Consider the following 27,321-nt stretch of genomic DNA (forward strand, 5'->3'; position numbering starts at 1 on the left):
GTCAGTATGTTTTAAAGAAAATTCCATAAAAATATCATATCTAAAAGATCAATATAATATTAATCTTTGATTGGACCTAAAATTCACGTGCAGTCAAATCTAATTTAAAAAGTCTGACTAAAAAGACACAAGGATTGAAATATTTACATTATACACATTTTCCAATTACAGTGCTATTAAAAAGTGGAATGTTTGAGAATTAAAATATTAACTCAAGCCTCACAAGGCGGCTCCAGACCAGACGGGATCTTCATTCTGCATATTTTTTGAACAGGAGAGATCTGTCATTACTACTAACATTTTTCATGTGTAGATTATTTCTGTCCAACGATCTGTAGAATTATGCTCCTGAACTACCATCATGTCCCACAAAGTCATTAAGTTAAGTGTTAAATAACATTCATATTTATAACTATGTGACAGCATGGACTGTATATACACACACACACAATTAAAACCGTTGATTTCTTTAGGGTGATTCTAGGTAAAAAAAGGTGGATTTATGTATAAAAGTAGTTGCTATGAAAACAAACAAACAAACAAAAAAAATCTATCTAAAGCTTTAGAATTTAGTACTGACAAGGTCTCCATTTCTAGACCATAGAGAAAGACAACTTAATCTTTAGATGAGTTAAATCAGCTCACAAGCTGATTAGCACATTTTTTTGATAATACGCAACTTCACTGGCAAAGGATACAGCCACTGAGGTCTAGAGCTCACACGATTTTATACTAGAATCAGGCAGACCTACACACGATCTCCTTGGAAAGATTACTAGATTGAAATCCATTTGTCCTTGGACTTGCTCTCTCATCGTAGCCAGGTAGAGGGCACCCACTGGGGTTCTGTGTCAAGTTTGTTTATTAACCGAAGTAACTCTTGATACGCCTTATCAAGGTCAGAATTGACAATTGCTGTATCAAAGTAGTGGCCATTGTTCTGTTCCATCTCCCTCGTCTTCTCTATGATTTCTCTCAGCTCTTCTGGCTGCAATCAGAAACAGAGAATTAGTGTATGTAGGGAGAAGTAAGGAAAGGTAACAACTCTGAAAAGTCTTTTAGACAAATTTTCATGGTACTGCTACCAACTATCAAAAAGTTTACAGCAACATTGAACCAAGACAGATTTTTGAAAGCTACGGGCCCTGAAGACAGTCCTCTCCAATTGGCTGTACGGGACAAACCAGTAAATAACTGTCCCAGACTGAAGTCAGCAAAGTCCTAGCACTGCTCATTTTATGACATTCATCTTTCTGAGGCTATTAAGTCATGTTTCTGAAAAATAAGTTAGGCTGCTAAGCCCACTGTCCTTCCAAAAATGGCTGGAGATGGCAGATGCAGCATGAGAACAAGTTTAAATGGTGTAGAACAAGATAACATTCCTCTGAAAATGTAGCACTAAAACCACCGAAAAGCCAAAGGCAACAGCTATCACTGAAATACCTCTCACCAGCAATGAGAACCACAGTGAGAGCTAGACAGCTAAGCTGATCGAATCACCACAGCATCAGGTAAATGACACTGCAGAAAAATGGAAAATGTGACTTGGGAGCTGGGAGTATGTCAAGAGCACGAATACTACAGATGTAGACAACTGATGAAAGGGAAAAGTAGAAATGGTTCCTTTTACTTCAGTTTTTTTACACTTGGATTCTAAAAGTGTGTTTTTCTCCTCTGCAGATTATCTTTGCATTATATAAAGGAATATTCATGTATAATTTTTGAGATAATTTTCTGAAGAGTATATTTTCAAAAGGGACTTTGGGTCTTTAAGATTTTTTTTCTAGATCTTCTATACACTCAGAAAATCAAAGACATGTACATGCAAAAATCACCCTTTATCAGGGGAAGGGGTTTAACACAGTAGCATTTACTCAACTGTAAGAAATGCAACTACAATATGATTAACCAGACAGAAAATAGGCACAATTTAACACCAATAATAGAATACTTCCACACAAAAAGATGAAGTATTTATGTAAAATAAAGTTTCATTCATAGCATAACCATGAAGGAGGAAACATGCCCATTTAAAAACTATGATTATATTTGACTCAGGCAAATAATAATAATATAAAAAACAAAAAATCCTTCTGCTTTAAGACTTGGACTTTAGTGGAGCTTTAGATTTTATATCCAGGCCATACACAGCCCTTGCACCAAAAAAGGAGAGCAAAACAAGACAGAGTCCCTTTGAGTTACGCTAGCAAGGCTGTTCTTCCTCAGTATGAACTGTATTATGCTCCATTAGTACTTTGAAGATACTACAGCGGCAAAATGCTCCCACTAACCACTGCAGAGTAGATTTCAGTTAAGCAGCTGAAGATTAACATACTTCTTTACCTAGCAACAAGCACTTTGTATCTCATACGCCAATAAGGCCCTTTTCTGAGCTTTCAGACATTCTGATTTCACCTACGGGTTTCAATTCCATTCTGTAGAACTAACGTCTCATTAACTACATGATCTGCTCTGCATAAACTTAGATCTTGAAATGACTCCAGATGAAACATGAAAAGCGATCCTACAGGACCGAGATTAAAATAACTTTATCTGAAGAGTTTTGGAACACATTTTTCTAGAAAATACTTTTCCAAGGGCAGAAACCTCTCAAAAGAAAAAACAATAAACGTTTGCTCCCTAGAATTACTCTCAGATTTACCTAAAGACAAAGCTGGACCTTCCAAAGTTCTGAATAAAGGGTCATATGGTTGTACCCAAACACATGAACCACAACTGAGACACTGTGCCCCAAGATGATTAAATAAGCAGTGGATTCCCTTGTCTCATACCTCTCACATTCCATACCAGTGAAAGAATCCTAAGCCTTTCCCTTAGCACAGTCGGCCTACTAACCCAGAGCACACGGATCTCAACCACACCACTTCCCACATATCGTCAGTACTGTCACCATCTCCCAATTCCAAACTAAGAGTATACGGATTTGTTTACCAAAAGCAATCCATATCCATAAATAAAAAGCAGCAGAGTTTCAGAAGAAGTGTTAGACACATCACCTTTGGGTTTTTCCCTTCTTTGGCCAATAAAGCACGTAATCTCTCTTGTGAAGGTGGTGCAACAAATATAATATACGGCTTCAAGTCAGAATTTCGTAGTGTCTTCAGTGACTGCAGAAATAGGATTTATTAAATATTTAGCAGTTCCACATGTGAGAAGGGTATTTAGTAACAAATTATTCACATGCTGTAAATGATAATATACTCTTATAACACAACGATAACTGTAGAATATATAAACAGGTATATAATTAGCCCTCATGAAACCCAAACATTTGTTCAAGAATATTCTTCATAACTGAAGTGAAGGAACTTATCTTTTGGTAGCCAAAAGAAAAGAAAAGAAAAAAGGTCACCCATACTGAAATAAGTTTCCTTACAATGCCAGAGAGTGGTATCAGCTTTTAACAGAGAGAAGAATCTTTAAATACTACAGTTTACCCTTTCCTGTTTCGAAGATTAAAATACAAGTTATCAGATGCACTACTACTGTATACTTAGCCTGGTTTTTTTGGCAGGTTACATTTATATTAAGAGACGGGAAATAAAAAGAACCAAAGCGTAGTTTGATTTTTCCAAAAGGTTCCTGTATGTGTCTCAGGATAAACAACTTGTCTGAGATACATTTTTATAATCACTGAATTAGATTAAATTCGGAAGTGTTATGAATTTTCAACTTATTACATGCTTTGTGATACCCATATTCTAGTAAACCACCCTGTGGTGCCAACTGGTGATGGCTAATTATAGCTTGAACACTGCCAGACTTTATTGATGCTTCTGAGTTTCAGGGCTTCTTCTGCAGCACCTGTAATAGCAGCAGACCTCACACATACAATATGTGTTAGAAACGGGCTGTGTTCCAGGACACTGCCTCTTCCCAAGAGGCTAAGGTCTGTGTGCAGAGTTTGTCCCTTCCTCCTCCATCATCAAAAGGTCATAGCTAAAGAGCTTTTCACTATTGTTGATACAATGTCTTTTAATCCTGTCTGTTATGGAACTGCATAGACATTCCCAAAATGCAGTTTCCAAGCAGAATCACAAACAAATTCCTCTCCATCTTCAAACACCTCAGAGGTCAGAGAGGAACTGGAAGACTGAGAGACACAAATCTTATTTTAATTAATTTTTCAATTCAGATAGTTCTCACCAGCTTTAACTATCTGGAAACCAAGGCCCCTATTACCTTTAGCATAGATATTTCTAAGCAAGGCTGTATTCATAACACACTAAATAGAATTAACTGAACACTACTGAAAGAAAACTTGGAATAAATGTGAAAACAGACCTTGAAAACACACTCATTTTATATAAACCAAATACAGCTGGCTAAATTTTCACAGTAGGTTCTACAATTAAGATATGACAGGCGACAGACTTGCCATACCTGGGTATGAAGATTTAGAAGGCATATCTTGCCGGAGTTGATTACTTGCCGCACGGAGTCTATGCTAGTACCATAGAGGTTCTTTTCAAACTCCCCATACTCAATGAACTTCCCTGCAGCTATGTCAGTCTCAAACGCCTGTCGGGAAATGAAATGGTAATCCCTGCCAGCTACTTCAGTCTCTCGCCTGCTCCGAGTAGTATCTACAAATGAGCAACAACAAAAAAAAATGAAATCAAGGTAGTGATACACCTGGAGAACTGAAGAGGATGAATAAGTATTTCTCTTAGCAGAGATGTTGCTAACCAAGCAAAAAATGGCATTTGAAGTATCGAAGAAATGCAAGCATTCATTTTCTGTAATAAATATCCCTGAACAGACTAAGCTGCCAAATATTGAACCTACATTTAGAGGTATTGTTGACTATTTTTTTCCCTCTAGATAATGTAAACAAGGAAAGGAATAGGTTCACCTGTGAATTTGCATTCTGGATGTGAAAGCAGCCATTAGTAATTTCTAACAAGTTTACACTGTTAAGCTGTTTGTAAATCTAATTTAGGTTATATCAGACATCAAAAACATAAAATTCAATTAAATATAGGTGGTTTAGGAAGGCACTAAAGCCATCTAAATTTAAATATAGGCAGGCTATGTAGATTAAAAACTCTTTGACCAATATACCAGTTTCTTTTTAAAACTTCTCTAAGTACAATGTTATTCAAAATGAAATATATATGTGACTTATAATACCTCTATAAAACCGCTGGAACACCGGATTTGCATTGGCTTACCCAAGCTACTTTTTTGCCACACAACACGTAACTTTATTAGTCCTTTAATCAAGAGCTGACTACATGCTGCTCAAAACCCTCAAACTCCTAATTGTTGCTTTCAGCACAAGAGGATTTGTCCGCAGACAATGTTTACAATAAGCAACGGTGTCTGCCTGCAAAACTTACGGGGAACCGCAGAGGCAAAACGATCCACTTCGTTATTCATAAGTCGCTGCCGCAACTCGTTCTGGCCACAGTTCTGTGGGCCGATCAGAACAATAGGTCGCTTCCTATTTGCCGGTTGATGATACAGTGACATTTCTTCGTAGGTCAAAATTTCCTCGTTGTCATAATCTTGAGAGAGAAACAGTAAAATAGTCACAATACGGTTTCCTGCTAGTTGCATGTATTGCCTGCCAGGCAGTATCCAGTTTCAGGAAGCCCCTGACTCTCTGCCCAGCATCTAACTGAAAGTCACCAAAGCGAGAGAACTCTAAAGATGATCACTTGCCCTGTGAGTTGGGTTTCCTCCCTCTCCTTTCTGCAGAAAGAAAAATGTGTTTTCACTTACTACTGATCTAAGTAGCAGCATAAACTCAGGAAACAACTTTCTTGCCAAGGAACAAGTTTCTAGTACAAGAATAACACTTTATGCTCAACAAGAAAAACAAAAAAATCATCATCCCAATCCCAAAGTACTTTTGTAAAAATATAGTATAAATAGTCTACAAACTCTCTGTGGAGAAATTTTCCATTTACTAAAACTAATTATGCAGAGTGAGATATTACTACAAAACCATAATAAATTGATTCATCATTGTAAAATTATGAGTGTTTCCATGCCTAAAAAGCTATCTGGTTTTTTACCCCTATCATCTGGTTTTTATTAAAGACATTAAATGACCCTACAAATCCTACCAGCTCTTTTACATCTTTCACTAAATGCTATTATAAACCACATTACTGCTCCCACACTGAACACCACCAGGTAGTATTTCTAGCATCATATCCCGAATTTCAGCATTTTTTTCACAAGTCTATTTGTAGAATCTTTTATAGTTGCTTGTAAGGGCACACTGTGCAAAAGATGTTGCTTACCATCGTTCTTATTTGCATTGTATAAAACCTTTTTCCGTTTCTTTTTGTTTTTCTTCGCACACCAGAGCTTTCCTGACCAAAACAAAAATCAAATTCAAACAGCCATACAGTAAAAAGCCTCTTAGCCCACCTACTTTTAGGATCTTTTAACTGGGCAATCTATTCTGCAGTTCTGAAAAAGCATAACCTTTCTCAGTTCAATACAACCATTTGGTGTATTAAGCAAACGCTGCATACAAATGACATCAACTGAGTCATGGCAGATAAGAGTCCTTAAGAAAAAAGGGGCTTTCCAAATTCCCTCATCCTAATTACATTGCACAAAAGTTATGAAAAAAAAGAATGGTTTTATACAACAAAGTCCTAAATTCAGTCCTGTATTTAGAGCAACAATTTAAAAGAATCTGCCCACTTGTATTACAACCAAATAAAAGAATTTCTTGCAAATCTACAGTGACAACGTTCCAGGTATCATTAATTAGTAACTCTGTAAGATTTTATTCTTTTCCCCCTGGAAAACATATATCCAACCTGATTTTTCTGGTTCCTTGTCTTCTTCTATGGTTTGCTTCATTGCTTCTCTTTGTTGCTGAAAACTTTTTCCTTAATGCATAAAAAAAAAATTGTACAAAACCAGTTAACATTTAGAAATCATTTTCATACCTTTTTTGTAATGACTTATTCGTTTTACTTTTTCCTACAGTTTTAAATCTCTGAAGGTTCTAGTAGAATATAACATATAAGAGAAATTTAAAATGAGAAATTAAAATTGCTGAGAAGGTTGTTCACTGCTTAAAAATATATCCATCAAAGAGGTGTAGAGTATTTGTACTATTCTGGACAGTTTTGCCTGGAAAATCAAAACTACTGGAAAGACTACATTTCCTCATTGTATGTTTTTTAAAATTATTTTTTTATGTTATACATGTTCTATTTATATTAGGTCTTTAGAACTTCAGCTTGAAAAAGATTAGCCTATATTTAAATGAATGTTCCTCTCAACATACTCAAGTGTCATAAAGTAATAGGGTGATGGTCTATGAAATCTGCAAAGTCTTTCATTCACTGTGTTTAACACATCAGCAGATCTTTAATGGACTAGATTGTAGTACATATTTCAATGCAAAAATTACTGACTTCAATAAAGTGTCATTATTCAAAAGCCCCCAACAGTTAGAGAGGAAGCACGACTTACAAGTTACCGAAGACCTTTGCTAAGTGAAAACAAGCAGAAGTTACTATGAAAAAGATACATTTTTCAAACATACTACCTGATACAGTTAAGAATCCTAACATCTGCTCGGAGAACAAGCAGACTCAAGTCCCACTTTTCTGCTGCAGCCAGCAGAGGGATCTCTGAATCCAGAGTCCCCAGGGGTGCAGAAGTAAAGGGAGAGGAAAATGGCTCTTGAAAGGTGAACTGCAGTGGAAGCAGCCCTTAACATCTATACACAGAGATGCCTCTAAAAGGTCAACCTTTTCAGTAAATGAATTACATAACCAACAGTAGGCTCTTTCGTAAAAGGTTCAAAGTCACAGATATCTAAGGCAATGGATATTTAAGGGTATATAAGTCTTTGAAAACCTCCTTTGAATATTCCTCCTGTGGCCAGGGAAACAACTGGCTGACAAGTTTTTTCTAGAGCTTTACTTACCAGGGATAAGGCCAGCCAAGGGCTGATTATCTTCATCTCCGTCTCTGTATGCCTGCCACCAGTTTGGATCTTCCTGGCTGATCACATGGAGTATATCTCCTTTTTGAAAGGACAGGCCTAACTCTCGGCAGGGCACATAAGGATCATCAGAGGGATCATAGTCAAAATGCGCTTTCACGTGTATCTGTGGGAGATAAAACATAAAAAAAATAGAACAAAAAATACCTGTGACATCTGAAGAATTACACCCCTGTGACTGCAGTGGGCTCCAAAATACAAAAACCTCCAAGATTTTATAAAATGGAAACTTCATCTGGAGCATACAGGAGATATTGAATGGAATCATTACCCAGGTCAGCAATGGAGAAGACACAGTTGTGCTAGGTTGGAGGTAAAGGCCTGAATTTAACTCTGAATTCTGAAATCTATGCAATTTCCTTGTCAATTTAATAGGCAAAACCCCTTGAGCTACTGATTTAAGTTCTTTGCATTCAAGAAGTATCAGTGATATTCTCGTTTGTTTAAAATACCTAATAAATACACAGACTAAAACCCACTTGCCAGGCTTTACGTGAATCTTCACTTATATTCTACTTAGTCACCAACCATTAATGTTTTTTATTTGGCTGTGACATATATTCTTTCATCATACCGTTAAAGTTGTCCCAATAAAAGTATGTTAACTAGAAATCTAATGATCAAAATCTAGTATACAAACTTTTCCTCCAAAAGCATATTTGCAAGTTCCATCAATGTTCTTTTTTAATACAACAAAAAACAGAGAAATCGGGTATTTCAAATATAATTTCAGAACCACAGGCAGTTCTATAATTTCTTACCATTTTAGAAACTGAGTTTAAATCATACTAAACGTTTCTGCTTAATACCATTAAATCATGTTCAACAGTTAATTGAGGTGTTAGTCTAGTAACAGTTAAAAAAACTTAAGTGATTAAGTTCTGTTTTTGTTTCCCAACATAAATGACCAAGAGAAGAACTTTCTACACACTACTGGTAAAACAGGGTATGTATCACCAACCTCGAGAACTTATGAAGGGCTACTTACAACCGTCTCCTTGGCAGGAGGTGGCTTGCTCTGCTGACTGGGAATCAACACGAAGGTCAGAGTACCATGCATGTCAGCCTGAGACAAAAAATAAGACTCTTCATATACAGTACCAAAACATGGCTTAAGAATTTTAATAAATAACATATTTTTAAAAATGCCTCAAAAATTGTCATAAAAAGCAGCTCCTAACAGCACATTACCTACCCCTTAACTGGTTTAAGAGATATACTACAGATATCATGATTCAGTGACACGCTAAAAAGGCAAATGTTGATATTCAGATTTTGAAAGCCTAGAATTCCTGATTATACATAAACATTTATATTTGAAATGGAGCAGCTGCAACTCTGTAAAGTAGGCAACTCAGGAGAAACGGACAATAATATTCTCTTGTTCTGTTCAAAAATACCAACAGGTAGATCTATGCGGCTAAGAAAAAATACATCTCTAAGTTTATTATTTTTTCTAAAATTGCTTCAGTGGAAGCTGTTAATATTATTACAGTAAAACACCTAACTAACATACTCAAATGCTGCATCTATAAAGTACTTAATGTCAATACTGCAATTACTCCTACTAAGAAAGTAGGATGCAACTATTTAAAGCCAGGACATTTGTTCTTATGTGTTTGCATGCTTTTGTACACAGACTGTGTTTGCACACATAAAGAATATCCAGATAAAATGCAACTGCCAACTCATGACACGTGTCTCACTTCCTCTATATCATTCCATGAACCATAACACAACAATGTATGTTGTATAAAACCAAGGCAAATGTGTGTGTATCAAAAAATTCAGACCTAAAACTGAGCATAACATGATTAGGCTACAGGAAAATCCACGATTTTCAGCCAACGTTCATAGTTCCACAAGGAATGCACAGAATTTAAAAGGGATTGTGTGAATAGTCTTGTCTAGAGTCACGCACAGTTTATTATCACTTGAGTAGCAAGTGATGAGGCAAAATTACGAAGGAAAGTAATTTCATTCCCCTGTGCTTGTTTTAAGTATTTTGGGGGGACTGAAACACTTTAAACTTCACTTCCACATTACAAAATACAGCATAAAAAGAACTAAAAGTATCATTTTAAATTAATGATATTGAAAATATATTTAACAAAATATGGTGGGTTTGGGATTTTTTAAATTTTATTTTCAGCAAGTAATTTGCTCTTATGCTAATGTACTGTGGTTTTAAATCTTTTATTCCGTAACTCTGGGTTGCTGGAGATGCTCAAGAGCAGAACAAGCTCTCTGTAGAAAACTAAAGTGGCAGCACAGAATGATCTCTCAAGCATTCACAAAACACTCTTTGCAGAAACACAAGAGTTAAATATGGATTTATTTTTTTTAAAAAATACGCAGACGGCAATGGAGACAATCACAGAGCAGGAAGAATTTCAGTTATCTCTGATGCAAAACACACATGGAGACTGAAGGCTCTTCAAATAAGAATCTTTTGAAATTGCTTCAAAAATATCCCAAAGTAAAACTTCACATATATTTCTGCCTCTACTTCCCTCCACTTGATCTCACTACTCCATGCATTAGCTGAAAAATTTTAAGAGCAAATTTCAGAAAAAAGAAAATCCAAGGAAATTAGAAATTGTCCATTAAAAACTACAGTCTTACTGTAGCACTAGACAGCTTCATCTATGGATATTGCTGCCTATTCTTCCTACAACAATGTGATGTAGAGCAGAATTCAGGTCTTCGTCCTGATTCTGATTAATTTCTAGAGCACAGATCTAGTAAATAATTTGAGATTTCTCTTGATATTTTCTTGTTATTTCTCCTTTTTTTTTCTCCATCCAAACCCCTTATTCAAGTGCTAGTGGATATTTCCACTGCTTGTATCAAAGTTATAAACGAACTTTAAAAAAAATTTTAAAACCATCATTTTCAACTGTTTTCTCTTTGACAGAATAGTCTTGCCTGCTGCAATCAGGCCAAAGACTCATAGTCAGGTTCCAGAGGTCTCATCCTGGACTCTGATCAACAGGGAAAAGCCTGAGAAAAGAACAATATTGGGCAATAAACTAATAATTCCCAGCTTTTGACATTCTACCTCACAGGGACTTTGAGGAAGAACCTCTGCATTTACTAGTTCCTGATGGGTTTCTTGCCTGTTGTTTTGAGTAGCTACATTTAAAGCGATGTAAAATTTTATCATGAATGGTGAAAGTGTAATAAGCAGAAAAAGTCTATGCTGGTAAACTGCGAGACAAAAGGGTTTTTACCAGGAGGGAAAAAGTAAGAAGCCTAGTCGTATCAAGTTCCCGTGTGATACAATTTGTGGCAGGTTAAAAGCCTGGTGAGCAATTAAGCATCCACCAGCAACTCTCTCACTTCACTTCCCCAGCAGGACTGGGGAGAGAACTGGAAGACCAAAAGCAAGAAAAACTCATGGATCAAGGTATAAATAGTTCAATAAGTGAAGGGGGAAAAAAATCCAACCCAGCAAGTGGTGCAGAGGCAATCACTCACCACCCAGTTTTTATTGCTCTGCATGATGTTATATGGCACGATACAGCTCTGCGGTCCATCCAGGTCAGCTGTCCCCTCCCAACCTCTTGGTTGCCCCCAGCCTACTCACAGGCAGGGAAAAATGAAAAACAGAGACCGCTTTGGCACGGTGCAAGCACTGTTCGGCAATTGCTACAACACTGGTGTGTTATCAATGCTATTTCAGTCTAAAATCAGCCTAAACTCAGCGTTGTGTAAACTGCTAAGAAGAAAATTACCTCCAGACACCATCGCAATCACACAGCCACACATCTGTTAGTTGTGGACTCAATTGGAGACAAAGATGAAAAAAATAATGACTTTTCAGAGCTAAAAGTTTCTCTTAGAAATCACTAAAAGCAAGTCTTGAGATGATAGCTTGACTCTTACACACTTGTAGGCTCCATTTTTGCAGATAACTGCCATTATACTTATTAATATCATACTGTGCATCAGAAAGAAAACTTGACATGTCCCTCCTCATGTAAACACTAGCTATACAAATGAAAATAGTATTAAATTGATGCTACCTATGAGCAGAAATAATAAGCAGAGACAAGAGGCTTATGAAACGAGTCTTTTTTGTAAGGAAAACAAGTAGAGTCCGACTCACCAACAAGTCAAAAACTTCATTAACATCTTTTCCACGAATCTCAATGCCATTAATCTCCAGAACTTCATCCCCTTCATGTAACAGCCCACTCTTCTCTGCGGCACCTCCTTTCACTATTCGACTAATGATAACAGAATCCATTTCATTGCGAACAGTAGCACCCTGTGTAGTAGCAAAACATTTTGAATTTATTATATATGAAACTCAAAGCCATCTATTGTATATATTCCAAGCCAGTCGAGAAACTATCTTGAAAGAGAATGCAAGTAACAGCTTGGATGCATACATTCAATGCTCCAGTTTAAAAAGAAATTCCTGTTTAACTTCAAGTTACTAAAGACAAGAACTGAATTGCTCCACACCATGAGATTCATGATTTTTTTAAAAAAACATATTCGTAAGGAAACATTTTTTTCAAAGATGTAAAATAGAAGACGAGAGTTGCTAAAAAATAAACAAACTAACAATCAAATAAATACATAAATATATACAAGTAATATGTGGCTGGCAAGAGGCTCTAAGTTCCCCTGCAGCATAGCTCAGGATAGTGACTTCTGTCAAGAAGTCCTGAACAAGCCCAAGTTGACAGAATTTTTACAGATTTTAAATGGTACTACAGCTACTGCTATATCAAGATACGTGTAAGTTTACCACGACTATTTCTCATTCTGGAGGGAGAGTATTCACAAGTTAAACATCACCTGCCTGTTCAAATTCCACAGCTTTCATAACAATCTGCAATGGACAACAGAATCTTACCTCCTCTACATGTAACAGAGTGAGTACCAGTACTTACCAGCGGAATATCCCGAGCCTTCTCAATGCGAACTATTTTAACCGTCTCCCCTCCGTACACACCAACATTCTCATAAATTTTCTCATCTGTCATGGGCTCTGGTTGCATTTCTTGTTCTGCAACCTTATCATGAGCCAGTAAAAGTGCCTAGTGTTAAACAAAATCAGCTCAGTTTCAGTTATTTTCACTTTACATGTATACAAAATAGCAGTGTTCAATGAAATCCTGCAATTTGAATAGTATTTGCAGATTACAGAATACTGCAAACTGAGTCAGGCAATAAAAAAAAAAAATCATTTATTGCAGCTATGTAGCACCTACTGCTTCCAAAATTTTCCTTTCAGATTAGAGAAGAATGAAAAAGCAATTCTGAACACACAACTCTGACTATACTTACAGCTTCTCTTCCCAAAACATCCAAACAGTACCTTACTATGTCTGTGACTGAGGATAGAGACATAAAAAATCACCGTGGTGAAAACTACTCATGGAGTTACACCACCACCACAGAAGAAAATTCCCTTTATGCACTCTATGGTAAGCATGAAATAGCTGCCAAAGAAAAAAAACACAGAAAAACAAAGCAGCTTGTGTTGCCCTGACCCTACTGATCTGCTGCTGCATTGCTTGTGTGCAAGTTACCCCATAATAGATGTAAATAGATGTAGAATGTAGCCAGGGCTGAATACAATCAGGCATTACACTTGATTAGAAGCTCCCATTAGTTGCTGGAAATTGGAATCTCCTCATCCTAGGAAAATATTACAGGAACTGCACAGAGTTGAAGAATACAATTCATCCTTCTCTAGTTAGCCCAAGGCATTTGCAAAAAATAAGAAACAGAAAACAGCATGAAGAAATGCATCTATTAGATTATAAATTTCATTTTGCTTTACCTGCATGTGAGGGGCATTCAGCAAAGCATTAAGCTCCTGACCATCCTTATGGTGACTGGGTTTCAAAACACTCTGCACCTAAAAAGAAATCAAATAGGAAAACTCTTAATCTAACTAGTGATTTACCAATCCTCCCTCCCCTACTCAAACGCAACCTCCCAGTTGCAATCATTCATTTTACTAAACATAAAGTATATCCACGTACTTTTCACACCAGCTGATTGAACTTAATCTGGTACACATCAGGAAAAAACGCAATGAGACCACAGGACTACGCCAGTGTATCTTGCTTCAGTAATTTTCTACCAAATCTAAGCTGGTATCCAGTGCATCACACAAATTTGTCAACACCAGGGACTGACAATGAGCTCAGCTACCACAAATATGCACACACACACAAAATAAACTCTGGGAAGGAACATGACAGCGAAAACAGTCACAATGAAGTTTAATATGTGAATATGCTGAGTCTTTTAAAATGGACTAAATTCTCATTAAGATGACCAGCCTCCCTTTTCCTTAAAAACAGATGGTATTATTTTTCACTCAAACTATTTCCACCAATGGCAAGACCTAAGATTCTAAGACAGGTTTTACAATGCATCCTGGAGCTCCTGCCTCAGAAAGTGCTGGAGTCACAACTCCAAAAGGTCCCCTATTCCGGCTGGTTCCAATTAACACGAGGACAGTTTTTACTCAAGCAGCTTCATTTGCCAGAAAAACGTTTGACTTCTCATACAAAAAAAACCCCAACTAGTATGCTTACAGAGAAAGCCAGGTAGTAAGTCCCTCTTATCCAAAGGTGAGGCTAAAGAAGATACTTTCCATAGCCATTACCCTCTGACCTAATCTGACCAAAGGCATTCAAGTCCAAGATCACAAATGAATCCAGAGACATGAAGAGCAGATTATACATGTAAGAACAGCAGCTTTCAGTGGGATATAAAATTTTTTTCTCCAAGAGTTTTTCACTCTTCAGGATGAGGTAACATAACAGAGAATTAAGGAAGCACAAGTTCCAAAGTGAAAATAATTAAGCTTTTCGTGCAATCTAACAACATCTAAAGGTCTGAAGAGTCTCTATCCTAGGAGCAATTATCTACCGAAATGCTAACAACTCTCTGGGGCACTACTGGATGACAGCTGAAGACAGCAAAGATAATTTTAAATTCTAGCAGAAGCCACTAAACCATTCCTGTGGAGCACGATCCTTACACTGCCAGCAAAACACTGTTACGTGGAACAAGTTCACGTGCTCAGCAATAAACCTGGCACAACCTCCCAAAAGTCTTCCTTCTGACATCCCTAGAATGTGCCTCATGGCAAACAAAGTGGTATAGCTTAGAACAGTCAATCAAAAAGCCAGATTTAAGTAAGTTTAACTGATTTCTTTAAAATCTTAGAGCATGGAAAAAACTGATTTTCATATAGGTCTGAGCTGTCATACCTCTGAACCAGCCAGGAGGCTCCTATCCCTGGCTTAACCTGAATTTTGGGATACTGCATAGCAGACAGAGCACTGTATAGGATATATCTCTTTAACTCTGTGTTGAAAGAAGAGATTCTTCTTTAAAGAAGAGATTCTTCTATATAAGACTTCCTCATAGGTGTTAATTTAAGGTCTCCAACTCTCAAGGGACTTTCAATGCCTTTCCTGAACTAGCTACAATAAGCTTTAAAGCCTTATTTATCTAAAAGCTATGACCCTTTTACAGGAAAATCTACTCAGAAAGCACCTCACAAGTCCTGCAGGACAAGCTTCTGAATGCAAGGTCAGAGGCCAGGGATTTGACAGGGGTAAAAGAAAGCAACCAGGTCCAGCCAGGCATTCTGTGTGCTGTGAATATCCTTTATTCAAGCTGAACTTCCACTCTGAATAATTTAATTATTCAAAACTTTAATAGCTCCTCCCTCTCCCTTTTCAGAGAAAGATACATAAATTTGCTTATTTAACGAAGCATGAGAAAAGCTTCAGGCTGCTATATACACTGCTTATCACACCAGTACTGCTGCAAGTCAGATTCCTTTGTTACTCAATTTTATCAGACGAAGAAATTTGAATGTCATTCCAGAAGTGACACACTGGAGACAGCATAGGCAAGCCACATTAAATACGTGGCAATAATAGTATTTTCTTAACTCTTCAGCTTATTTTTTATTGTTAATTACATTAACTTCAGCTCAAGCAAAAAAGCCATCAATTTGGTTTCATTATACACACCACAATTTAGAGGCAGGTACTGTGCAGGCACATACGACATTCAACACCCAGAATTTAACCACACTTGTAAAATCCTGTTGTTGTTAACTCTCGGGTGAGCAGGACTGTCAGAGCAGATATTTATGCACAAGGAAACACAGTTCTACCCAAGGTTACAAGCTTTCAGTACATCCTCTCAAAAGTACTGATCTAGTCTAAACGCCTGCAATTACGCTAGATGAAGTGAACAGTAGCAAGTCTGAAACCTTCAGAAGCATAGCCTATATAAATTGAGCCTGTTAAGTACATCCAATACCAAAATCAACTTTTAAGGTATTTGAAATGTGCTGTTACAGGCCAAAAATTACAAACTGTCTCAAATGCTGCATCGAAAACTCTTACAAGGTCAAGATTGAGACCATGTTCCCATAATCCTTGCCCCTATCTTGGTCAAGTTTAAATGGATTTAAAATCAATTTAATTACACTTGATGTTTACCGGCTATTTTTATTTAAGACTCAGAGTACACCACACTACATGAAGATTAGCTCTCTGAAATAAGTTCCTTGAGCGTAAGTGCTTCATTCCACCTTTTAAACTCAATTCAAGTTTCTTTTTAAGAAAAAATTTTGAGTTGTTGGTGCCTGCTTATCAGAATGAGGACAAGCATATTAGTTTTAAGAATTTCTAAAGAGGACTAGAAAATAAAAATACACCATTCCACTTGTGTATTGTTAATGGTTTAAAAATTCAAAATCAAAAAAGTTTTCACAACACACTGTTCATACATATGTTATATAAAAGCAAATCATTAGAGTAAATGAAAAAAGATTTTTTAATTAAGTTTAAAGGAGCAAATGATAATGCCCCCCAAACACACTTCCAAAAGCGCGATTTAATTAGTTATTCCTTTTTACCTTTTTTAAAAAAGGGAAAACTGCTCATGTCGCAATATGAAATTGTGTTGCAAACTGTCTTTTCCTGCTAGAGCTACAGAAGCACGAGCTCTATAATGGGTTTTCTTCCACACCATAAAGCCTCAAAAAAACCCATTTCTGCAGATTTAAATTAGGACGTGCACTCCAAAACAACTCCACAGTTCTACACTGTCACTGATGACCTGTGCACCAAAATATGCACGTTACCATCACCAGCCATTTAAAATTAATGTTATGCATGTATCTGCTATTTTTCTTTTTTTGTAGTATCTTTGCAAGTTGGCTTTTATCCTCAATATGTTATCAGTATATTAAATCCAAGCTTTTTCATGTGTCTTTTCAAAACCACCCTGAAATAAACGAACTGCTTTCTGGAGGAGCTTCCCATGCCTTTGTTTAGGGATGGAAAAAGCAAATAACACAACCAAAAATTACAGTACAAGAAAAACCTGAAGAGGCAAGATAGACACTTTGTCAGGGTAAAAGAAAGAAGAAAAAAAAAATCAACCAGGAAAAAAAATAAAATAGAACCAAAACACACTCAAAAATCCCCAAACAACTTTTCCTAAAGCAGAAATAATTTCCTCTCGTACTGCTACCATAACAAATTCAGAAGCCTTTCCAATAGGAATAAAGAATCTGAAAAACAAGTGAAAGATCTTCTACTTAGGTAAGACTAGAAAATACAGAATGATGTGAACGGAGGCCTCAAGGGTTTCCTCTTGAGGCACTTTCGTCAGTCACAGAAATATTTGTCCTGAATTTCCAGCTCAGTTATTTCAGGATGCTACTTAACATATTGCAAAATACAAGTCGCTTAAATACCCCAGAAGCTGAATCACCAAGAAACTAGATTACATTTGAAAATGGGAACAGACATATGCAATATATTGACTTTTCAGGAATTTCAAGGCTGGACAAGACAAGAATGACAGATGAAGAGGAATATGTTTGCCTTTCATGTAATACTCTCCTGGGTGATGATGAAATTCCATTGGTTTAAACATTTTAGATTAAAAGAAATATGCTCTTTATGCTTAACCTTCTTCATGGATTGCTAGGAGACACAAAACTGTTTTGCGCCACCTTCTGATTTTAGGATTTACCAAATCATCTGAAAAAAAGAGAGGAATGTGTTGGGAAGGTGAGAGGTAAGGAAGATGGAGAGGAATCTGAAAGTTTGAAAACAGACATAGTGCCTTCCTAGGCATATTTTCTTCCTGGAAACTTCTATTAAGCAGCAAATAAAATGACATCATATCCATGAAGGGGAAAACCTAGCTTTCTTAAGAGATAAATCTGTAACATCCTATACTATAAATGAAGATTCAAAAAAACTGGCTTGTAGCTGAACTAAATCCCAAACTAGGCCTGCGCAAAGTGGGCATTTGAGGAAGGAGCTTACAAACGAAAGCTAAATGAAAAGGTTCCTTCAGGCTCGCAGACACCGAAGAAGCCTAGTGAGGATCCTACAGCAGCCTACGGGCTGATGAATAAGCCAGAGAGAAGCTCATATGTAAAACACTGGCCACCTGGTTTTGGCACAGTCTTACTGACAAACCTGAGCAGGAAAATCCTGAGCTGCAGTTTCATCAGCATGCTGCACCTTTAGACAACATTTAAATGATGTCCCTCATTTGTTCTGCAAAAGAACTTCAAGCTTGCTACAATTCTTTTCCCTGACTTATGAGGTTTAAGCCTAGAAAAAGCCAGGAGAGTGGAAAGAGTTGTTGAAAAAACAATTGCTCCAGGCAGAAAGAAAAGTATACACTACAGGAAAAAAAGAAATCAACTTGCTGCCATACTGAAGTTGGAGTGATGTATCTCTGAGCAACTGGAGAATGGCTGTGTAGTGGCTCAGGCACTCCAGCTGGTGTACCTGAGCTGGTTCTGAAGAAGCAAGTTTGGCTCACTGGGTGCTAAATGCTGGAGCACTTACCCAGCCTCTTGACTTGGCTTTGCTGAACACTGAAGCGCTACACGCTTGCACTGATACTGGTAGTCACGCTAGCTAGTTTAAAGTTAAGGAATGTGTATCTGAATAAGGTGCAGCCACGCCTCACTTCAATATATGCATGTACATGGCCATGGAAAATTAAAATAAAGTTACTGAGCAACCCCCTCAGAGGTTCTCAGCTGCATCCAGCAGCATGTGAAAGCTCATTCTGTTCACAGCAACTTGAAATCTGATGAGTTTTCTGTAAATAACTACTAATGCTTATAAAGCTATGATTGTACACAGATATTACTCATCTATTTTCAAGTGAGCAAACCTCCAAGTAAGTAGTTAACCAGGAAGAAAAGTATTTCAAACAGTTAAGAACTGACTGAAAAGACTAAAGTTAAAAATCTTGCTCAAATAGATTTCTAAAACTATACTTTAACAATATCTGAAAGACCTATTAGATCTTATAAAAGAGCTGTCATCCATCAGAGAAAAATTCAGCGTAATCTAACCATCACAGCAGTAATTCAAACACTGAAATTAAGTATTATGGGATCTAGTTTTCACTTTAAGGCAGAATGCTTGTTTCCTGTATGGCTGTATTTTCAGAGATGCCTTCCAATTCAAGAATCATGGCTCACTCTGAGGAAAGTCACAATAACAGCGAACTGTAATTTAATTCCTGAATGCTTGGAAAAAATAATAAGGAAGTTAGATTTTCATAACTGCCCCCTTTTCCTGTGTTTAAACACAGTACTTTTCTGTTATCTATCCAAACTAAGAAGTGAGTTCTTATCCCCAAAATATTTTTCTGCTTATTGTTTGGAAATCTGGAAAAACTGGATACAGCAATCAGTGACTATTATAATCCCTTTCATATGCAACATTCAATAACTCAGACAAGCTTGACAAGTACATATTTCAACAACAGCTCTGATTATAGGTGTCATATACAAACACAGAGATGCATACTGTACATACCTCTTGTGCTAGTTCCTGGGCATTGGAGATGAGAGGGTACGGAGGGCTGGCTTTGTTCATGTGCACTGTAACAGCATTGTGTATCTTAAATGCATTCTGAAAATCAGTATTTTGAACAAGCTGTAAAATGAGAGAGATATCTTCTTGGCTCTGAGGGTCTACCAAAATGTGCTGGATATGCTTAAGAGAAGTTAACAGCTCTTCCACTTCTAGGTAGGAAATAACAAAATACAAATAAGGTATAAGTTAAACCAATTCATGTTTATATTAAGATTTTCACCAATTTATTTTTTTTCTGCTGTTCAATTTTTAATCAGCAATGATATATGCACATTTATTAGTTATCCATAATTCACTCCAACTTTTATTAGCAGAACGTTATCAGAATAAAAAACAAAGGAGCCCACGTCAGTAGAAAGAGAAACAAAAACCTGATACACTCTTTAAATAAAAATTCCTACTGCAGGAATTCTTCTCTGAAAGAAATGACTGATATGTAAAAGATCCAATAACTGCAGTACATGTATAGCTAATTGTGAAAGAGGAACTATTTTGCAATATGAACATGTCTCCTTTGCTAAAGTCATCTTGATGCACTGAATACTTACTGTTATCTTGACACAACTTTCCATGTATATCTGCCACATAGGGAAGATATGTGTCTCTCAACTGAATTGTGTTAACTTACAGAATGAGTGTTTGATAAGTAAGGCACACACAATTTCTAAACAAAAAATTACGCTCAGTCTTAGCACATTGAAATAAAAATTATATAAAAAAATAAATATCCATGGTCAAAGTTCTGAAAAGCCATCTGCATCAGAAGGAAGTCTGCATCTCTTACCTAAGTTATGAATTCTGCTTGGACCATAAAATATTTTAACATATTTTAACAAACAGTTTCTGTTTGAATACTATACACGTACTACATTCTTGAGCTTCAAGAACTAATGTGATGCTTCACAGGTGCTTTTCAAAGACTGTCAACCAATTTACATTTTTTAAAAAACAATCCGACTTTCTGCAAAGTGTGTCACTTTTCAATTTTAAGTACTTGAGAACCTACCTAAAGCAAGGAATATGAGCCATACCTATAATGCATATAAACCCAGGTAAGAAATCCACAAGCAGACCAAAAGAACAACGGATGTCTTGAGCCTGAAATGACGTATGCATTCTCACAAAGGTCTGTTCAGCCACAGAGGCTAGTCAGCTCTCTCTTATTTTAATAAATTCAAGTAAGCAAGAATTTTGAACTCTGGTATTTTTTAAAAATGCACAACAAAGAAAATCCTAAATTTTAAACCTGTCATTTGATACTAAGCTCAGTCTTCCTTAGTGGTATCAAAATAGCAATTTTGAGAATTAATTTTTAGTTTTAACAACATTCATTACTATGAGCTAATTAAATACCATTAAAATAGGAACACTATCAAGATTTCAGCTAAGTTACATTTTTTACATGGAAAGTCATGGTAGATACTGATTCCTAACATGGATACCTTCTGTCAATAAGCTTCCTTTATTTATTTTTAACCTCAAACTCACCAGTACACTGAACAGTGCTAGACTCAAAACTTCAGAAGGATTAAAAGAGTTCATAAATGGGCACGTGAACACTATAAAGCTTAATAAAATATGCACTTCAAACAAGTTTACTGGCTTTAATTTTGGACAAAGCATACCTAAGCATATTTTTTCAATTGTGAGTTTGCAAGTCAGTCTTTAAAAAACAAAAAAAAAGGAAGCAAACAATCCAGAGCTACTACTCTCGTACTTCACTGTCTGCAGGACTTTAAATAAAAAACTCCCCCAAAACATTCCACACCTGCTAAAACCATCCTACCCACCAAAGGTCAAGGGCTTCTTCCCATCACCACCAAGGAAACCAAGGGCAGTAGTACAAAAGCTGCACAGAAAGCTCGGAGACCGGCTGTGCAGGATATTCCACAGGTGAAACCCAGCCCAGCCCACAGTGGTAATTACGGCAGCCAATGTCTCACCATGGAACTGGCCACAGGAGATACTGACTGACTGACTGACTGCCTGTCACAGGGGGGACATGGCATTCAGAGAGCAGGCTAAAAGAACACTCTACAAGCAACAAAATTTGCTAAATAGGACTTTTTCAGCTGGCAAGATTCTTACCTAGTGGAGTATGCAGACTACCGAAGCATCTCAGCAACTGATTCTCTCTCAAGTCTGAGCAAATGCACTATTTTCACTCATTAAAAAAAACATAGGAAAAACTAGACAGATGCTTATTGCAAAATTCCTACTGATACCTGCCCAGTTAAACACACTGACCTGAAATTCTGCTATTTGTTACTGTTACTGGATTCAAAAAACAGGGAGACACTAGAGAAGAAACTAATTTCTTCTAACTCTTCCTACGCATAAATTATTACATTCCATCATTTCTGAACTCTCTATCCACCCTTACATATCTGAGAATTCAAACACATACATACATGTTTCTAATACATATTCCATATAAGATACCAGTACATAGAGATACACACCTTACTCTGGATCTATAATAAAGACATCCTGTTCCTAGATGCCTCTACATACTCTCTCTTCAGCACTTTGCTAGTTCCTTCTGCGTTGTCCTTTTCTTACAAACTTAATCAGTTCTCTCCTCCCTGTAAAATTCCCTTCTACACTGAATCTTCATGAGTGCTGGAGGCAAATGCCCTACACCAAATGACTCGCCCCCTCCATGAGATGGCAAACAGATATCCCCTGATCACGATTCTAAAAGAGAAATAATGCTTGAAAGGAGTGAAATGAAATGCTCCCCAAAAGCTCATCACTTGCTTAGTAAAAAGCCCACACATAAACACCCAATATCTGGCTTTACACATGCCTTACTCTCCCCAGGTTCCTGTCTGAATTCTAAATCACAGATTAGATTCCAGAGCAGTTTGCTAGGTTTTTTCTTCAGTTAGGCTTGGGCTTTTAAAAAAAATAATAAAAAAGCAGCCAGGCAACAACAGACATTGCTATCAAAAGGGTTGTCTTGAAGAAAAAAGAGACTAGCATCTGTACTTACTCACAGAAAATAAGTCAGGGCTCTTTCGCCGAACAAGTCCATTTTTAATCGCAGATCAATTAGCAATCAACTACTTTTTAAAAGTCTGCTTTTACCAGAAGTGTTGCAGCCTTTTTTCCATTAGGCTATGAAATGGCTGGAATGTGACAGCACTAAGCGATATACGCATTAATCAAAAGACTGTTGGGGCAAAAGTATGTAACTGCAGGGGAGGGCCTGTGGTCACAGCTTATTATGTTAGATTAGAAAAAAAACACAGTTGCAACAGAAAGGTATGAACAGCAAACTTAAGAAGATATAATTGGCTTTATTCTATACCAGCACCAATACCTTATTTCCCAAGGAGCTTTTTTATAGCTCTCCAGAGTATGTGCTGGTACCAGCACTCTAATACTCAATATATTACTTGAATCATAGGGCTAAGAAAAGTATTGTTTTATTCAAAATTATTTCTGAAAGTTTATTTATATTTATAACATATTTATACATGTTTTACCAAAGCTATAAACCCCAAAACGAGGCAGCTTTTCCCCTTAAAAAAAATAAATTCACTGTATCCACAAAAGGTTTACTTATATGACATGTCAGTTATTCATTTAACTAAACTAACTAAATTAACTGAATGAACTGCAGCAAACAAAAAAATTTCTGCATTTTATAGAAGTATACTGCTGTGAAAAAGGCAGTTAAATACTTACATGCACATGTTCTAGGTATGCAGAAAGTAATTTTGATTAAGACACCTGTCTAAATCATACATTGTTTTGATAGCAAACATGTCCTTTAAAACTCTTGTGATTAAGTGTCCTGTTTTATTTTTATAAAGTCCAGCTTGCTTAATCTAGTCTGCTTGCCTTTTCTTTTTTTTTTAGATGAAAAAAAAGACTTGGCAAAGATCTGCCAGACTAGATACTGGCACCTCAGAAATGCTTTCAAACCCAAAAATACCGACAATCAGGTCAATATTCTTATTTAGTAGAGCCTCTATGGATTAACATACCAAAAGAAACAATGCATAAAAAAGTAAAGCTAAAATAAATACTTTTTAAAAGACTGAATAAGGATAATTTACAATCTCTGTAATTCACCAGCCCTTGCTCAGGTTTATTTGAGGTTCTCCTAACAAAGCTTAGAGTGACTAAGCACCCTCATCTGGACAGCAGAAGTGGGAAGACGAAGCCAGGAGCAGCAGAGATCAGAAATTCAGTATGAACTAAGAAACAAAAAAATTTCACATACTAGCAGTTATTTTCCAGACAAAGTAATGGGCTAGCAAGTTTCCTGGAGACCAAAAAGCTGTATATTTAAATTTTAAAAAATCTGGCTTCTCCAACTTAGGGATTTAATAAAAAAAAAATCAGAAGTATTAATGATAATGGACTCAAATTTGATCTCGTGTGTGTGTGTGTGTGTGTGTGCGTGTGTGTTTGTGTGCTTCCACAATAAATAAAAAATTTCTTCCTCTGACATTACTGTCACATGTTTGGACGATTAAACCAGAAAATGGAAAAAGAACATGCTTAATACTGCAGGAACATTTTGGATGAGACCGAGTTACTGCAGAAGCACTTCAAATTTAAAACCATGACTCTGTTTTTGACAGCCCTAATGACTGAATAGAGACCCTACAGACTTCGTAAGTTAAGAGATCACAGCATTTCATTTAGAACACTTTTTTTTTTCTAATTTACATCATCACAGTTGAGTGTAATCAAAAGCACCACTCTTAACAGTGTGCTAAACTATTATAAATCCTCTCTTAAGTCTTAGGTCTATGTGGTCTAAACTATTACTATAATTCTGCCTGGCAAGGAAAGAACAGTAGTATGTATCTATGCCTTTCAATATTAAGTCATGACTTTTCTGACTGGAATAGATGCCCATAAAGTGCAAATGCAGCTTCCTGTAATTAGACTTAGTCTAATTACATCTCCTGAAGCTCCTTGCCTTTCTAGCTCAAAGAACAGACCATATTCACTCAGCAAGCTCATCAATACTTCAGCTTTATGCACATACTTTTAAGCCTTAGCTACTGCAATTCAGAGTACAGACAGATACCAGTAGTTTTCTGATTTTCACGGTATCTGAACACTGAGGGGAACAGCTTTAGTTAAATCATGCAGTTTACTACTGTGTTTTTAAAGAATTACACTGATAGCATAAAACAATGACAAGACTCAAATTTCCAAGCGGAGTTTGTCCTTGTGGACAAAAATCATCTAGTCACTTGCAATCCAGATGGATCTTACACCATACATTGCTATCTCCTAACTGACCTCTTTCCACATACACATCTCTATAGTCTTGCATCCCGTGTTTGGTGTTTTTCTTCTGTCAGCAAGTATTTACACAATCCTAGCTTCCATTCACACCAATTTCCACCCTTCTCTTCTTGCTGAGCCAAACCTAGGTTCCTCTTTCTAGCTTTTCAGAAATATTGTCTGACAATCTCGCAGCTTCACCCACAGCCTGCGCCTCTTTTATTCTCACACAGAGATTTTTCAAACTAGCCTTCTGTCACAGTAATTTCTCCACTATTGTCTCTTCTGTTCAAACAGCTTCAGTCTACCTCAGCTCCTTACTAGTTCTCAAGCTTCTCAGACCCATACTCATTACTCATTTTCCATTCCTACCAGCTTCTTTGCCCATTGGTTTCCATCCAGCCCTCCCTGCAGTTCCCAGCATCTCTGGCACAACACCTAGCCTCAGCTTTCTAATTTCAAGTCACTCTCATTCCTCCCTTCTGTAGTTCCAATTTCTGATTCCTCCTGCAGTCAGCCTTCAGAGCTTTTTGCCACTGTGGCCAAGTACATCCCAACAGAAGTCACTTCTACTGTTTGACACCAATCTGCATCTTCTGCTTCGTGTTCCAAGAAGGGAGCTTCACAATCATATCTAACACCTCATGAAGCACAGAATCTGCTTCTTTCAAAGGAATCTCTTGGTCACAGGCTGCACTGAAACAAGATACACCTGCCTTGTTCTTAACTGGCGCCGCTTTCAGCCAGAGGTTGGACAGGACGACTTCCTGATGACCCTTTCAACCCGAATTTCCCTGAAGAGGGATTTGTACAATAAGGATTACCAGAGGTTATGGAAAAGAAAGCAAGAATCTTTAAGTACAGTCCCTGCCTCAAAGCATCTTTTTAAAGCAGTCTGAATATCAGCACAGTGCCTCTTTTTCACTCCAGTGACATGCCACATATTAGATAGATACCTAGGTTTGAGGAATTAAGGTTCGAAACCTTAACTACACAAACATAATTAAAACAGTGACAGCTATGAAATGAAAATGAGAAGAATCTATTTCTTCAAAATTTACTAACATTACACTTTCAACAATGTCTAAGTACCAGGGTAAGCAGATTTTCACTATCAATGTCAGCACTTTAAGGGAAAACACAAATTGTACTAGGTGACAACTGATAATGCAAGACAGCCAGAACGAGAAGAAACCACCACCAGCATGTGTCTCTTTAAAACACTGATAACTCCAGTGCCTTGATTTTAAATGACAGTGTTTATTCATTGCTTATTCTGGTCTGTGCTTTATGAAACATAATAAAATTGGGTATTAATTTAGTGGTTTTCCCCAACCTAAAGAGGCTGGAGACATCCACTGAATTCATCTGTTACCTACGGGGTATTTAACTGTTTCCAAAATGGAGGAGAGTTTTGAAAAGCCACTTGCTGAGGCACACAGCCTGATACTTGGCTACATAAACAAAAAACCCAAACCACCACAAATCCAAAGGACCAAAAGACTTTAAATCGGTATAGGAAGAATTAGCTAAATTAGGTTTTACGTGGCCTAATGGGGCATCGATATCAACTAAGTATTTTCTCCATTAGCCCATTTATTACATTTTACCTACCTAGTGTCTTCACAGTATAATGAGGGCTCTCCAAAACAATTCCTTCTTCTGTGTCAAATATTGGATTATCTATTCCAGTTTTAGGAGGAATCTGTGCTAGTTTCTTTAGCCTCATGGAAGCAGTAAGGTCCAGTTCTTGTTTCTTTCCCTCTTCTTCCCGCCTGCGCCTTATGTCCTCCTGCTGCTGACGGATCCGCTCGAGTTGTGCGCTCCGCCGCATGGGCATCATCCGGGAGCCCAAATCCCCTGGGCAATCAACAGCCATCTCTCTGTGCTTCTGAGGTTCCTCAGGAGACGCAAGATCCACGTTTTTGGCTTCACCATCAGAATCCTCTGTGATATGTCCGTTCATATGAGAAGTTGTCATGATTATTCGTAATTAGGCTTATTCTCTTCAGACAGAAAAACTGCTATTTGGCCAGTTTTCGTTAGGATGTTGCGTAAAATCCATTATAACTTCAAATATATTTCCCTTCCATCACAAGACAGTTGAAGAAGTATCCAGGAAGAAAATCT

At 37.0% G+C, this 27,321-nt stretch overlaps 1 protein-coding gene across 1 annotated transcript; it reads right to left on the minus strand.

The window, feature by feature from the left end:
* Positions 1-672: 672 nt before the first annotated feature.
* Positions 673-27,321, minus strand: MPP5 (membrane protein, palmitoylated 5 (MAGUK p55 subfamily member 5)). Its single transcript, XM_009874947.1, has 13 exons — positions 26,806-27,321; positions 19,876-20,084; positions 13,812-13,889; positions 12,916-13,062; positions 12,120-12,281; positions 8,997-9,074; positions 7,931-8,114; positions 6,807-6,878; positions 6,276-6,347; positions 5,364-5,531; positions 4,405-4,607; positions 3,018-3,128; positions 673-988 (listed from the first exon to the last, which is right to left on the minus strand). The coding sequence occupies exons 1-13, from the start codon at positions 27,170-27,172 to the stop codon at positions 812-814; spliced, it is 2,028 nt and encodes a 675-aa protein (XP_009873249.1). The 5' UTR covers positions 27,173-27,321; the 3' UTR covers positions 673-811.

This window comes from Apaloderma vittatum, unplaced genomic scaffold (assembly GCF_000703405.1).
Source record: "Apaloderma vittatum isolate BGI_N311 unplaced genomic scaffold, ASM70340v1 scaffold19310, whole genome shotgun sequence".
Taxonomy (NCBI): Eukaryota; Metazoa; Chordata; class Aves; order Trogoniformes; family Trogonidae; genus Apaloderma; species Apaloderma vittatum.